General features: G+C 44.0%; 1 protein-coding gene across 1 annotated transcript in view; it reads left to right on the forward strand.

Moving 5' to 3' along the window:
• Dgkh (diacylglycerol kinase eta) overlaps positions 1 to 15,573 on the forward strand; it is a 179,682-nt gene that overhangs the window by 150,680 nt on the left and 13,429 nt on the right. Inside the window, 8 exon segments of the mRNA XM_028878585.2 lie at positions 1,177 to 1,311; positions 2,231 to 2,394; positions 3,582 to 3,687; positions 6,017 to 6,040; positions 6,042 to 6,110; positions 8,791 to 8,910; positions 9,572 to 9,680; positions 11,081 to 11,211. Coding sequence (XP_028734418.1) covers positions 1,177 to 1,311; positions 2,231 to 2,394; positions 3,582 to 3,687; positions 6,017 to 6,040; positions 6,042 to 6,110; positions 8,791 to 8,910; positions 9,572 to 9,680; positions 11,081 to 11,211 — 858 coding nt within the window.

Below are 15,573 nucleotides of genomic sequence, written 5' to 3' on the forward strand. Positions count from 1 at the left end.
CAATAACTGTAAAGCACGCTCTCACTGCACACATAAACTGTAAAGCACTGCCTCTCACTGCACACATAAACTGTAAAGCACTGCCTCTCACTGCACACATAAACTGTAAAGCACTGCCTCTCACTGCACAGATGAACTGTAAAGCACTGCCTCTCACTGCACACATAAACTGTAAAGCACCGCCTCTCACTGCACACATAAACTGTAAAGCACCGCCTCTCACTGCACACATAAACTGTAAAGCACTGCCTCTCACTGCACACATAAACTGTAAAGCACTGCCTCTCACTGCACACATAAACTGTAAAGCACCCTCTCACTGCACAATAAACTGTAAAGCAAAAAAAAAAACTCTCACTGCACAATAAACTGTAAAAAAAAAAAAAAGCACTGCCTCTCACTGCACACATAAACTGTAAAGCACCGCCTCTCACTGCACACATAAACTGTAAAGCACCGCCTCTCACTGCACACATAAACTGTAAAGCACTGCCTCTCACTGCACACATAAACTGTAAAGCACCTCCTCTCACTGCACACATAAACTGTAAAGCACTGCCTCTCACTGCACACATAAACTGTAAAGCACGCCTCTCACTGCACACATAAACTGTAAAGCACTGCCTCTCACTGCACACATAAACTGTAAAGCACCGCCTCTCACTGCACACATAAACTGTAAAGCACTGCCTCTCACTGCACACATAAACTGTAAAGCACCGCCTCTCACTGCACAAAACAAACACCCCCACCACACATAAACTGTAAAGCACTGCCTCTCACTGCACAGATGAACTGTAAAGCACTGCCTCTCACTGCACACATAAACTGTAAAGCACTGCCTCTCACTGCACAGATGAACTGTAAAGCACTGCCTCTCACTGCACAATAACTGTAAAGCACTCCTCTCACTGCACACATAAACTGTAAAGCACTGTCTCTCACTGCACAGATGAACTGTAAAGCACTGCCTCTCACTGCACACATGAACTGAAAAGCACTGCCTCTCACTGCACACATAAACTGGAAAGCACGGCCTCTCACTGCACACATAAACTGTAAAGCACTGTCCTATTAATGTCACTGTTTCACTGCAACGGTAAAGGGTAACGTTCTGTTCCACAGAGACTCTCAGGCTGATCTGGATTCTCACATGACATATTGGCTTTATTTCAGTGCCGTACGGTCAAGATCACTATATTTGGTGATGAGGGAGTCCCGGTGCAGGTGGATGGTGAAGCGTGGGTTCAGCCTCCAGGGATCATCAAAATTGTGCACAAAAACAGAGCTCAGATGCTAACCAGAGACAGAGTACGTGACAGTCTTTTCACTCTAACCTTTAATTGTGTGTACCTTGGGGCAAGTGTTGTGCATATGAGTTCAGCGCCAACACAGGTCGGGCGGGGGTAGCGTATCTCCAGGGAGCTGGAGTTAGGAGGGATCGTGATCCATCTAGTGTGAGTTCTGGGTCCTCTGCAAGAGTTGTATGTGCCCTTAACCATTGAGCCATCTTTCTGTCCTCCAAATATTTTATTACATTCTTTTTGAAAGTTGAAAGTTACAAAAAAAAAAAAAAGAAAACATTGAAAGGAATTTAAATTATCTCTTAAATATGCCATTTAGCACATTTGCAACATTTAGCTCATTGTACTTTTAAGTAAGTATAAGCAAAGGTTTACTCATTTTTATTTTAAATTAAATACTTTATCTTTTACAATTTGTAGGTTCACCGAGCAATTAAGCAGAAAGTACACAGAACTCTAATTCTGTTCCTATGTATTTCTTTCCTCTACCCCAGAACACATAAATTCCTACTGTTGATATTTTGCACTGGCGGCACAGTTTTTACAGTTGGTAATCTGATAACACATTGGTTGTTAACTGCCAGACGTGGTGGCACTCACCTTTAATTCCAGCATGTGGCAGGCAGAGACAGGTCGGCCTCTGTTAGTTCAAGGCAGCCAGCCCAGCCTGCATATTCAGTTCCAGGCCAGCCAGAGCTATACAATGAGACCGTCTCAAACACACACACACACACACACACACACAGAGAGAGAGAGAGAGAGAGAGAGAGAGAGAGAGAGAGAGAGAGAGAGAGAGAGAACAGAGACAGAGAGAGACAGAGAGAGAGAGAGAGAGAGAGAGAGAGAGAGAGAGAGAGATGGTTAGTTAGCTGTGTCAGTCTCTGAGCTCTAACTCACCCATTCCTTGCAATCCTGGGTTCGAACAGGCCTTTGAAAGCACTCTCAAGTCTTGGGAAGACAAGCAGAAGTGTGACTCCAGTAAGCCAGTTCTCCGAACCAACCTGTACATCCATCCCGCCGTGGACCTGGCCACAGAAGAGTTGTCGCAGATGCGCCTCTGCTCCCAGGCTGCAGAGGAACTCATTACGAGGTGAAGTGCTCCGGCGGGAGCTTTGCCTGGGAGAACTCCGATCTTAGCCGGTTCTGTTTTCCTCTTGAAGGTCGTTTTTTGCTGCTTGGGGTGTTACTAAGGGATGTGTTCGCTTATTTCATTAGCTGCCTCCTGTGGGCCTCAGCCATGTTTCATCCCTTTACCAGCAGGTCTTCCACACATGCTCTCTGCAATCTATATCTTACATAGCTTGGGAAATGATGGTGAATTTGCCTTGCCACACAGGGCAGTTTTTATTAATATTTCTGTACTAGCTACTCACGTGTTGCCCCACTCACTGTGGGTGGATGTTGGAAGAAGTCAGAACATGAACCATGTTCCCACAAGGGTCACGAGACCGAATAAACAGTTGTAGCATCACCTCTAGCAACACACACCAAGATTGAGAGACCACACGTAAGTTATCTTTCTAGACAGAAAGGGAAGAGATCTTTAAAAAAAATGAGTTTGATGAATGTAAAAGATAAAAATTGACTAGGTGGTGGTGGTGCACACCCTTATTCCCAGCACTCGGGACGCAGAGGCAGGTGGATCTCTGTGAGTTTGAGGCCAGCCTGGTCTACAGATCGAGTCCCAGGACAGCCAGGGCTCCACAGAGAGAAACCTTGTCTTGAAAAAAACAAAACCAACAAACGAAAGATAGAAAAATCACTACAGCAGCGCTCTTCAGAGTGGAAGAGAGGCTGCGACCAGATCCTTGACTCCTCCTCACCTAACATAGCCTCCAAGTGGGAGTGACGAATTCTCAGCCTGCCACTTAGTGGCTCTGTACACATACTCAGTCTCTGCGAGTCTCCGTGTCTTCATCTGCAGACTTGAGAAGACTTATCATCATAGGCTGTGAACAGTAAATTCCATAATACATATAAAAACAGTTAGCATATAGACGATAAATACGGTGAAGTTGTCCCTTGGTGTATTGCGTTGGCAATTTCCACACTGGGGTGTAATTGATGGAGCGCACCAGCTTAGTGTGTGCAGGGCCCTCGGCTCAACCCAGCCCCGCAGTAAACCAGCAGGCAAGTGGATGTCCTAGAGACTTGAAAGCCACACTGCGTTTGTGGCCTTTCTCACTTGCCAGCACTGCTGTCGCCAGGCAAGGGAGACTCTTCAAAAGGCTGGCCTTCAGCAATGCCCTAAATTGTTCGTCTCATTTTTACCCTTAGGATTTGTGATGCAGCCACGATTCACTGTCTCCTGGAGCAGGAACTGGCGCATGCAGTCAATGCATGCTCACACGCCCTCAACAAAGCCAACCCACGCTTCCCGGAGGTGAGGACTTGATGGTAAATTCTCTTTCCACAGATTCCATTGGTATTTCAACTACTGTAAAATACTGTGGAGATCCTCTCTGTGAAAGACGGCAGTATCCTTCTGTTGCTGTGATTAAAATGCTAATCAAAAGCACTTTGAGAAAGAAAGAGTTTATTTGACGTACAGGTCTCCATGACAGTCCATCTTCCTGTTAGCTTAGTAACTCAGGCAGGAACCTGGAGGCAGGAGCCGAAGCAGAAACCATGGAGGAACTCTGCTTACTGGCTTGCTTCTCGGGTTCACCTTTAGCTGCCTTATACCTCCAAGGACCACCTTCCCCCAGGTGGCACTGACCCCCGTGGGCTGGGCCCCCCACAGCAATCATTTATTAGTTTAAATATTAAGGCAACTCACGTAGTTAAAAGGGAGGTTTATTTTGTGGGGTAACTTACAAGTGAAGGGATAGGTTACAGGGTCTGGGGAAGACGTAGCGCAGTCCAGCGGTGTTCTCTGGAGAACTCTGCTCGGTCTACCTCCAGCGTCCAGGATGCAGGAACCAAGAGAGCTGGCCCATCCGGATTTCGGGTCTTCAGGGGTCCTCTCTCAGCTCCGCCTTATAGGCGTGACCGTTACAGAAGCCTCAATGGGGGTGGCACTTCCAGGTCAAAGCTGGACCGGCTACCCACTACAATCATCCATCAAGAAAATGCTCCAGCAGACTAGCCTACAGGCAGGTCTGATGGAAGCATTTTCGCAATGGAGGTTTGCTCTTCTCAGAAGACTGTAGCGTGTGTCAAGTTGACAAACAACCAGCACAGGTTCTTCATGAGTTTCACAAGAAGCGTAGGGTAAATTTGTGGCCACAAATTTTGTTGGCCTGTTCCTGCACATTTTTTTTTTTTTTTTGTAATTTCTGCTCTTAAATTTCCTTCTATTTCACTTTTAATCACTTGACATCCCCTTTCAAGTCTTTCTACTGTTTTATTACATTTCATTCACTCACTCATTCATTCATTCATTCATTCATTCATTCATTCATTCATCTGGAGATGGAGGGCAGCCACAGAACACATGGAGATAAGAAGACAGCTTGCAAGAGCTTGTTCTTTATTTCCACCATGTGGGTTCTGGGGGCTGAACTGAGTCAGCAGGCTGCGTGGCGAGCACCTTTACTTGCTGAGTCATCTCACGGGCTGACGTCTTCTACCTGCGGTCATCTTTCCTTCTTCCTCTTCCTTTACCCTCTTCCCCCGCATCTTAGACAAAAGCAAACCTCGAACTGACCACATGCGCTTGGCTGGAGAGGCTCAGTCATTTCTCGGTTGCGCTCTGACACTGAGCTTCGCTTTTTTGCCGAATTGGGAGTCGATGCTTCCGTAGTTTTCAGCGTAGGTGTTGATAATGGAGTGGACACAATGTAACTCCTGGAGTGTGACCTGCTATACAGCCGGGTAGTCTAGGGAACGCTGATACCATCATTTTATTCTTTTAATTCTTCATTTGAAACTACCCAAACTAATGTTCAACTACATAGTATTACTGATGATTAAAGTTCAAAAGTCAATGTATTTGGAACTACAAAGTGAAAAGAGAACTGCAGTGAGCCCTTGAAACAACATGCAGGGGTAAGGGACTCCGCCTTCTCTGCACAGTAGAAAAATCTGCTGTATAACCTTTGATTCTCCCACAGCCTGACTACTATAATTGTCTGCTGGTGACCGGTGATGTTAAAAGTCACTTAACACATTTTAAACGATTTCACTTATTTGTATTTTATGTGTTTGCATTATATATTATGTGGATTTATTTTAGTTTAATGTATGAGTTGGCCTGACTATGTATGTCTGTGCACCATTTGTATGCAGTACCCTTGGAGGCCAGATGAGGGCATCAGATCCCCTGGGACTGGAATTACAGATGATTGTGAGCTGCCTGCCATGTGGGTGCTGGAAATTGAAGCTGGGTCCTCTGGAAGAGCCGCCAGTGTCCTTAACTACTGAGCTACCTCTCTAGCCCCTTCATGTATATTTTATATATTGCGTATGGTGAAAGATACTCAAGATTCATGGGAGAACACTTTCGCTGTAACACATAGTTTCCTGGATAACTGGTCAGGCAGCGATAAGCTGTGTCATGTGGAATTTTAAGCGGATGCCATCAGTACGTGAGCTCACCACTAGGGCAACAGAAAGCAGCCGAAATGGTCCCACTAGTAAAATCCGTTCTGCGGTTCATTTCACCAAGTTATGATTTCATAGTGCCCTTTACGTTTGTCTACACTTTCCTTAACTGAGATGGAGTCCTCATTTAACATGGAAATACATGCCCTTGTCACTCTTTTTTCCAGAGTCTTACGCGAGATACCGCCACCGGAAATAGCCATCAATGTCAAGGCGCTCTATAATGAAACCGAGTCTTTGCTGGTTGGCAGGGTTCCTTTGGTAAGGAGAAGAAACGGCTTCTACCTGTTCTGGTTTCCCTCTTTGCCTGTGATACGCTGTGACCCAAAGCAAATTAGAGAGGAAAGGGATCGTTTCATCTTACAACTCCCAGGTCATAGTCCATCACTGAAGGACATCAGGGCAGGATCCTGGAGGCAGGAGATGAAACAGAGACCATGGAGGAACATGGCTTGCTTCCATGCTCAAGTTCAACTGTCTTTGTCTTACAGCCCAGACCAGCTGTCTGGGGATGGTACTGCCTACTGTGGGCTTAGCCCTCCTCTGTTAATTAGCAATTAAGAAAATGCCCCCACAGACATGTCAGAGGCCCGTCTGATGAAGGAAATTCCTCACTTGAGGTTCCTTTTTCCCATGTGACTCTAGGCTTGTATCAGTTGACACCTGAAGCTTAACTGTGACATAAAAACCTGAGCCTTGCTTCATTAGTGAGCGTGTGCTGAGCAGACCTCTGACCTCCATTCTTGACCTCCCTTTTGCCTTCTCGAAGCAATGCTATACTAATTCAGGCCGCCATGTTCTCACGCCACTCCTCTCTCCCTGGACAGCTTTGAGAGATTTAAGCTGGATTAGGTAGAGTAGACGTTCTTTAGCTATTCGCACATGCACGCATTTAGGCAAAATTGCAGTTTCATTCTCCCAGTGAATATTGGGAATATGAATTGGCATGGTCTTCCAAATTTGCTCTGTAAACATTGTGTTTCAAGCACTGTCTCTGTTTTAACTCATTTGGCCCTGGAAATCAAGTATAAGAAAGTGTGAATGTGGCTAAAGTCCACAGGCCCGGAGCATAAGTACAGACCAACCCGTTCTGTAAAAACATGTGAGTGGCTTTTGACTATTCTAGCATTGACTCTTGTCACCACCTGTGGCTGGACTGTGGCATTAGGCATGTGGGAGGCCCAGCACATTAGTTGTCTTCCCCTTCCTTGCATCCCTTTGAATGATCCCAAAGAATTTCTTTCCATAGTAGTTTCATCTGTTTGGGCAAATATAAGCCTAAATAAAATTATAAAAGTCATTGATGTCATAGTACTTGAAGCGGTGGGATGGGGAATTAGACTTCCTGCTGGGTCGTGGCTGTGGTCCAGCAACATGCTGCCACTGGAGCCTCCTTTCTGCTTCAGAAACCCCGAGGCTTCCTTCGGGCCAGTGCTCTTTGCCACCTCCTAAGGAACTGAAACACAGCTTCCCAGGCCGCAGGGTGGCTGTCACCACGCCTGCTATATAGAAGTCGTAGGAAGAAGCGTTGGCTACGTGTTGGTAAGATCAGTGGAGGCTCCTTCTTGGCTATCATTGACACACTTTTGTTAACCAGAATCTTCTATTGCTCTTTCCAAAATAAGCCTATCAGAAATCCCGTGGGCTATGATTAAGGTCCCAATTTTTAAATGGAGAAGGGCTTTTGTGTGTCACTTGAAAGACTTTTAAGGTCATTTATGATAAGAAATAGAAGAGTAACTTTGTCCTTTACACCAAAATACCTCCTTTGCTCTAATTTATTATATTTAGTGATTATATTAAAATATAAGAACATCCCCCTTCATTTCTAATTCTTTTTGATTCTCAAATGTTGATGCTTGATTTGAAATCTTCCCGGTATATTTTGCCCAATATATAAGGGCATACTCTTAACAATAAGAGGTATGACAATAAAGAATTTATAGTATTTGAGAACAGCTAAAGTTTATTTTTCATTTTACAGAACAAATGTGAAAAACCATCTAATACAGTAGGGTGGAAAAAATCTTATTTTATTAACTACTGGGAGATACTTGCAGTATCACAGAGAATCAACAACAAAAAGATGCTTATATAATAAGCCATAAGGATAATCTCAGAACTCTTCTTTCTAATATTCTGAGAACATCAGTGTAGATACTGTGGAATTTTTAAATGGTCTCTAAAGGTATTGGTTAGCAGAGAGATTGCTCAGAAATGTTCTAGTCACATGGTGCCATTTCTAACACAGAGGAAACTAAGGTGTCCAATGTCAGTACCCTTCCTAACTTCGCATAGTTAGTAACCAAGCCATGACCAGAATCTCATCTTCTGCATTCCAGTTCTATGAATTGTAATAACTGCCTTAAGTAAGTTATTATGAAATAACAAATGACAATTATATCCTCTTTAAAATATCTACATCCTGTTCCAGATTACCAGCCCCTGGGCTTTTGGCTTAATCCTGATTTTTGTAATAGTTCATCAAAAATTTTTCTGAGATTCTTTTTTCCCTTAAACTTGCTCTTTTGATTTTCTAGATTTTTTGTGTGTGTGTGTGATGTGCTTTTTATATGACAGGTATTTGATGAGTTTTTAAAACTGTTATTTGTTCATGGACCAAAGTCTCTAAGTCAGAAGAATTTTTGACCCAGGTATGACAGGTCACAGAGAATGTGCTTGGAAGCAGTGAAGGAGGAAGTCCCAATGGAGAAGGGAAGGATATCACATCCCAGAAACACCAAAAGCAGTACTTCCGGTGGGGGGTGGGGGTGGATTTCCTCAGCTGCACCAGTTATGTGTGTCAGCTTCGGGATCAGACTTAGAAGGAAAGCTGCCAGCTTATGATCAGAGGGAAGGATGCTCAGAGTAACCTTGTTGTTCCGTGAAGTTGGTCGCTGAATCTCTCTCTGTTTCGATTTCTCCCCCTGCCGGTGACTAGCAGTTGGAGTCTCCCCACGAAGAGCGGGTATCCAGTGCCCTACACTCTGTGGAGGTGGAGCTGCAGAAGTTAACGGAGATCCCCTGGCTTTATTATATCCTCCGCTCCAATGAGGACGAGGTACGGGAAACTCAGCCCATTGACGAATGTGGACCGTGCGACTTTAGAGTTTGGACTTAAGAAGAGACATTTCAGGGAAATGAATTTTGAGTACTACTTTGAAATGTTTTTGTTGTTAAGAGAGAAAGGGCCTTTTTGTGAACATGGGCATTTAGTAGAGTGGTACATGTTGAGTATTCAGAACCCAGTGGTGCTGGCTGGTTCTGTGTTCACTAGACACAAGCTAGAGTTGTTTGAGAAAAGGGAACCTCAATTGAGAAAAAGCCCCTACCAGGGTTGGGTTGTGGGGAAGCCTATAGGGCATTTTTCTAATTAGTGATTGATGGGCTGGTGTTCCTGGATTCTATAAGAAAACAGGCTGAGCAAGCCATGGGGAGCAAGCCAGTAAGCAGCCCTCCTTCCTGGCCTCTGCATCAGCTCCTGCCTCCTGGTTCCTGCCCTGCTTGACTTCCTGTTCTGACTTCCCTCAGAGATGGACTGTGATATGGAAGAGTAAGCTGAAATATAACCCTTTCCTTCCCAGGTGATTTTCAGTCATGGTGTGTTCTTCACAGCAATAGAAAACCCTAATTAGGACACCGTTCCTTATCTCCATTAATGGAATGGTGTTTTCTCCCCATAACCTCCTAAAATAGTGATTTTTTTTTCTTGATTTGAACAGGAGCCTCCTATGGACTGCACCAAAAGAAACAGCAGAAGCACAGTCTTTCGTATCGTGCCCAAGTTTAAAAAGGAAAAGGCTCAGAAACCGAAATCAAGTTCACAGCCCGGTAGGTGGTCCCGTGGCGGGGGGAAAAATAACTCACTGAAAAGGTATCGGTGAGGGGATGGGGGGAGTGTGCTAGGATTAGGTAGCGGCGGCGAGCACTGCCCAGCACTGTCAATTCTCTAAATATCATTGAATTGTACACTTCAAAATGGTTAAAATGGTACATGGAACCATACAAGTCATACCATACCCAACGTGTCGTTGTTGATGAGAATGTGTGGTTATACATGACTGAGAGGACGAGGGGGTCACCAGCCTCTTTTGGTTCTGTCCAGTTGGGTCAGTGTGTCCATTCAAAGAGGTCTCTCTCTTCTCAACAGCTGCTTCAGGCATCAGTGTATAACTGTGTTTTCTTCTCAGAGTTAAATAGCCAAATCGCTTTGATAAGGGGAACATAGACATTTTCTTTTACTCTGCTTGCTAACTGTCTTTTTTCACTGAAGTTACAAATCCTCTTTTTCCCTGGTTTTAAGGACAGTACTCCACCTTTTGATAACACAGGTGCACGTCTCCTCCACACCCTGCGACTTTCCTGGTTCCCCTCCCTCCAAGTTGAATTTGATGCTCTCTGTGCTAATACCTTGGGACTTCTGGGTCTAGATCTGCCTTTCGCAATGAAATAGCTTTATAAATTTCTAGAAGAATTTCATTGATTCTTCTGGGTTAGTCCGATGGTCTTTATAAAAAGTGGTGTAAAACCTTACATCTATAAGGAGAGTTATTAGATGTGTGTAAAAACCAAACACAGTAAAAAAAAAAATAGGGTTTTATTATGCTAACTCATCATCTTGAATAAAAGATTTGAAAGAATGATATCCATACTGAAAAGTAGAATAATTCAACTAGTCTTGGATAGCAGTCTAAACAGGTTTTAGATGACGTTAAAGCGATCTCTAGCCATTTATTGTTGGAATTGTCCATGACAGTACAGTCAATAGAGGCCAACACTTGAAGTCAGCAAGACCCAAGCAGAAAAGTGTGTAAAACCAAGTAGCCCAGATCAGATTCTAATGAACATTTATAGCTCGCTTCTAACTAAACATTTCTTTCACTTGTGGCCTTAAGGCATCAGAGCTCATGATGGTTTTTGCATCATGGATTCTAATGGCGCAAAGTTAATGCCCTAATGCGCGCTGTGTAGTTTACATGAGAAGCTGGACTACAGCTGGAGGCGTAGGTGTGCACATCTGGCGCACATCTTTGTATGGTCAAATCCTCCTCGCGTCCGTTGGCAGTCTATAACCTGCATGGGGCGGGGGGCATTGTGAAGAACCACTGCACCACCCGCCCTTGGCTAGTGCTGCTGCTGTCTGTCTGTCTTGCATCTTCTATGGCCGACCCGTGCTTTGTAATGCGTTGCGCATGTAGAAATTAAGGGGGTTTTGCTCTTAACTTTGGTAGTTCAGAATTGGGGCACAGAGGAAGTTGCTGCTTGGCTGGATCTGCTCAATTTGGGAGAGTACAAAGAAATCTTCATCCGTCATGACATCAGAGGGGCGGAACTTTTGCATCTGGAAAGACGAGATCTTAAGGTATACTTTTTTTTTTTTTTTTTTTGAGCTTTGGTTTTGACCATTTCTTGCAACATAGACTCTTTCCTCCCGTGTGTCCTCTGTCACGTGCTTTCAGCTTGGCTTGTGTTACGCAAATGTTCAGTCATCTCACCCATTCGTTGTTTGTGCTCTGACTTTCCTTGTGTGCTTTTCCAGTGAGAACATCAGCAGTGTTTTCCTGTCAGAGCCTTTCTCTGACTGACTCTCATAGCTGAAGCCCAGCATGCACCTGATAACTTCTCTCTGTAGCCACTGGTGTGGCTGTTACTGCCCTAATGTTTCCAAGTGCGACCTGTTTCTACCATCTCATTGTGTTGGGGCTGCATGGATGGTGATGGCTATTGTTGGAAAAGACTAAAAATGAATTGAATATAAGGTTAACTAAAAATCAATGTAAAATACCAGTAAGAAAGTCTTTCTAGTCTATGAAAGTACATTTGAGACAGCAGTGATAATTTAGAGTCCTGGGATTTTGTTCTGTTTCTAAGCTGGACTTTAGAGGTCACATGAATAACTGGACCAGTAAATAAAAACTCCCTTTCCATGACACATAGTTGATGTCTTATTAGTCTCAAAAAGAAGTAACTTATTTATTTATTTATTTATTTATTTATTTATTTTAGTAAATGGAGTTAAAAATATGCATAGCTGCTTTCTCAGTCGTGTATGCCAAAGCCAGAAATCATTTCATTGATGATGTGCGGTAATGCCCTGGTTTACTTTGGGTACATACTCAACAGTTGAACAGCCAAGGCAGGATTATTCTGTCCAGGATATATGACCAGAAGACAGGAGCTGGAGAGATACGGTCAGCTCCCGCTGCATAAGCATAGGAATGCGAGGTCAATCCGCAGCACCCATGCAGACAACGGCAGCATGGTGGCATGTGTCTTAAACCTCAGAACTGGGCCTGAGTAGAGACAGGAGGGTTCTCTGGCCAGCCAACCTCGCCAATGGTCTCTAAACTCAGTGAGAGACCCTGTCCAAAAACAATGCAGTCATGAGTGATGGAGGAAGGCACAGATCAATTTCCGACCTCCACAGGGATGCACACACAGAGAAGCATGCACAGTAGGAGTTTACTGTATTATATTTGCTTGCTACATGCTGCCATTTTACAACTACAATAAATAGCATTGCTGAAACAATCCCTTACTGAGAGATAATGTTCTAGAGTGTACGGAGTGATGACTTTTCTAGCTTATTTATAACTCTCATGCTTTCATCTGCACAATTTAGCAGAGATCTTGGTCCAAGTATTGGATAATGTGAAGTTCATGTCTTATTAAGGAGTTGTACAGTACTTTTGCAGATCAAAAGGAGAATGCTGTTCCTTTCTAAACATTGTTAGCTGTGATAATAATAAAATAATACCTTAATTATTCTGTGTGTCCTAATGGATGCAGTTTAGAATACACTGTGTTCAAGTTCATAAAGCAAAGATTGACCTCAGAACTTGACATGAATGCATGCACATATGCACACACATGGCATATACACAGAACTATAGGGCCTTTTTATAGCTAGTATTTATGTAGCGTCTGATAACATTGGCAGGTTGCAATGTTTATTGAACAGTCAGTTGCTTGCTAATGGATTGTTCTAGGATCCCTCTGTGTCATTTGCCTTCTAGAGGCTCACATCATACATATGCTCAACTCGTGTATGTTAAAGGACACCTAGATACATACATGTTCATGTTATGTGACTACATATACAGATATATACTCAACACACAGATGTACACACACACACACACATATATTGAATGTAGCAAGATTTACCAAATGTTAAAGCTCATGTATACACAGAAGCCAAATTAGAGAGAGAGAAAAAGAAAATAAGAGAAGAAAGAGATAATTAAGAAGTAATTTGCTAAACTTTCTCGTTAGCGTCTCATGATTTGGATTTGTTTTCTTTGTGTTTTTAAGGCCAATTATATTCTCTCCCTTGATACTTTCCTTTAGAAATTTGCATCACCACTTAACCCTTTTGGTTTTAAAATAGGGTGTGGGCTATGGGAAGAGGACATTTTTACAGACAGAGCCTTCTAGAGAACAAAACCGTGAGACTGGAGAGCCGCTTCCCTGTCCTCTGTGTCTTCCTGTCAGAAGCAGCAGACTGTAGACTAGTTCAAAGACACTGGGAAAGAACCACCTACTGTGGAGTGGTCCCATTGCTTCAGCTCCTCCTCCTGGATATGTCAGTGATTCTCAGTCTCCTCTAAGCCCTTGGCCTCATTAGTGAACATTAACTGTTGCCAGCTGGCTCCGGACACTTGAGTATCACAGAGGGCAGAGATCTTACCGCATCCCAAAAGGGACTCTCATCTTCTGTCCCTCTCCGGCTCTGCTCTGTTCTCAGCTATGCCCCAGCCCTTCGGGTGCCCGGAAGCAGAGACACCCAGAGTCAGAGTTAGCACCTCGCTCTTCCTGATCCATCTCGCCATCCCAGCCAAACTCTGACACGGTAGATCCTGTACCATCATTGCTCTCCGGTCCTTCCCAGGAGTTTCCTCCACACTGCATCCCACATCCCACCTTCTTGTGGAAGATCAGTAGCTTTCGCCTTGGTCTTCTCACTGGTCCTCTGTCTCTCCAGCCCATAGTTCGTGTTGAATCACCATGATACGAGGATGTCATCTTCAACCAAGCATGTTGTTTTTCTGCTTCAAATCTTCCAGCAGCTTCTCGTTCTTGGGAGAACAATGGTGTCTATCTCTGTGGAGGCCCAAAGGCCCTGCCTATTTACTCCACCTTCTTATCACTGGCCCCTGGCCCGTCCACCCTGGCCTTCTTTCAGTTGCTTAAAACTACTATTACTGACCCTAAGGGTGTGTCCTCATAGCCTGTTTCTCTCACTACCCCTCACCCAGTTAGCTCCTTCCCAGGGCTTGGCCAGAATGCCCCTGCCCTATCACTGGAGATTACTAAACAACCGAAGATAATACCCTGACACTTGGCAAAGAGAAACATTTCTAACATGCTTTAGCAGAGCAGGAAGCCGGCAGTGACCTCTCCCGTGCTGGGACACAGTAGGGGAGGGATGCTGGAGAGGATGGAAAAGGCACAGTGAAGTCCCCCCCCACACACACACACACATTCTGAAAGCTGTGTATGGGTACCCGGAAGGATAACTCAACATCTGCACGGGAGTCTTTGGCAAAATTGTGTCTATTCATCCAAAGAAACAAAAAGTCAGAAATGAGGTATGATAAATACAATAAAATAAGTATACAGGTCTGGAGAGATGGAGACTGGGCAGGAATCTAGTCAAATCAATGAGCTCCAGGTTCAGAGAGACCCCATTTCAAAACGACGCAAGGCTTCCTTCCAGTGGAGGGATTGGGACACCTACCCAGGCACACAACCTTCGATCTACAATTTGTCCTGCCTGCAGGATGTGCTGGGGTCAAGATGGCATAGAGATTGTGGGAGTGGCCAACCAATGACGGGTCCAACTTGAGACCCATGCCACGTGAGGGAGCCCACCCCTGACACTGCCTGGAGGGCCGGGAACCAGAGTCCTAAAAAAAAAAAAAAAAAAGACAAAAAGAAAAAAAAAAAGGAGAAGACACTGTGTTGATCTTTGGCTAGATCATGCACGCACAAACCACACACCTGTCTGCACACATGCATCCACACACAAACACATCCCACATAAAAACTAAATAGACAATGATGCATGCATATGATACCTGCTAAAATGGCAGCTATATCAAATGTCAAAGCAAATCTTTTATTACAACCTAACAACTAGGAGACAAGTAGATACTGAAGTTGGTCCAAGGAAAGACAGGGAGCTAAGAAGCCATTGTAACTGTGTTCCCTCTAGAAGACATTCCTCTCGTTGTACCAACGCAGTACTTCTGAGTAGAATCCCAAAGTGTCTGTATTCTGGAGAACGCAGTGTTTATATGGCCTAAAAGAAGATATCTGATATTTAAATATATTTTATAAGCACAGTACTAGATTATTACAAAGTCTAAAGAACAAGTCTTCTGTTTGAATGGAAACTCTGAAGTGTAGATTTACATTCTTTTTTGCAAGAAAATGATTTTTTATTTATGTGTACATCTGTGTCAATATAAGCCATGTGTACCGTGCCCACAAGGCCCGCAGAAGGCAGAGGATCCCCAAGCTGGAGTTACAGGTCGTTGTAAACCTCTTGACATGGGTGCTAGGAATTGAACCTGTGTCTTCAGGAAAAGTAACAAGCTCTCGTAGTCACTGAGCCATCTCCCTAGCCCCATTGAAATACTCACTTACATTCCAAATGTATGCAACTGACGTGGATTTGGGCTTGCCTTCAAGTTGATATTTATCACATACCCAAGAAATG

Source organism: Peromyscus leucopus, chromosome 9 (assembly GCF_004664715.2).
Source record: "Peromyscus leucopus breed LL Stock chromosome 9, UCI_PerLeu_2.1, whole genome shotgun sequence".
In the NCBI taxonomy this organism is placed as follows: domain Eukaryota; kingdom Metazoa; phylum Chordata; class Mammalia; order Rodentia; family Cricetidae; genus Peromyscus; species Peromyscus leucopus.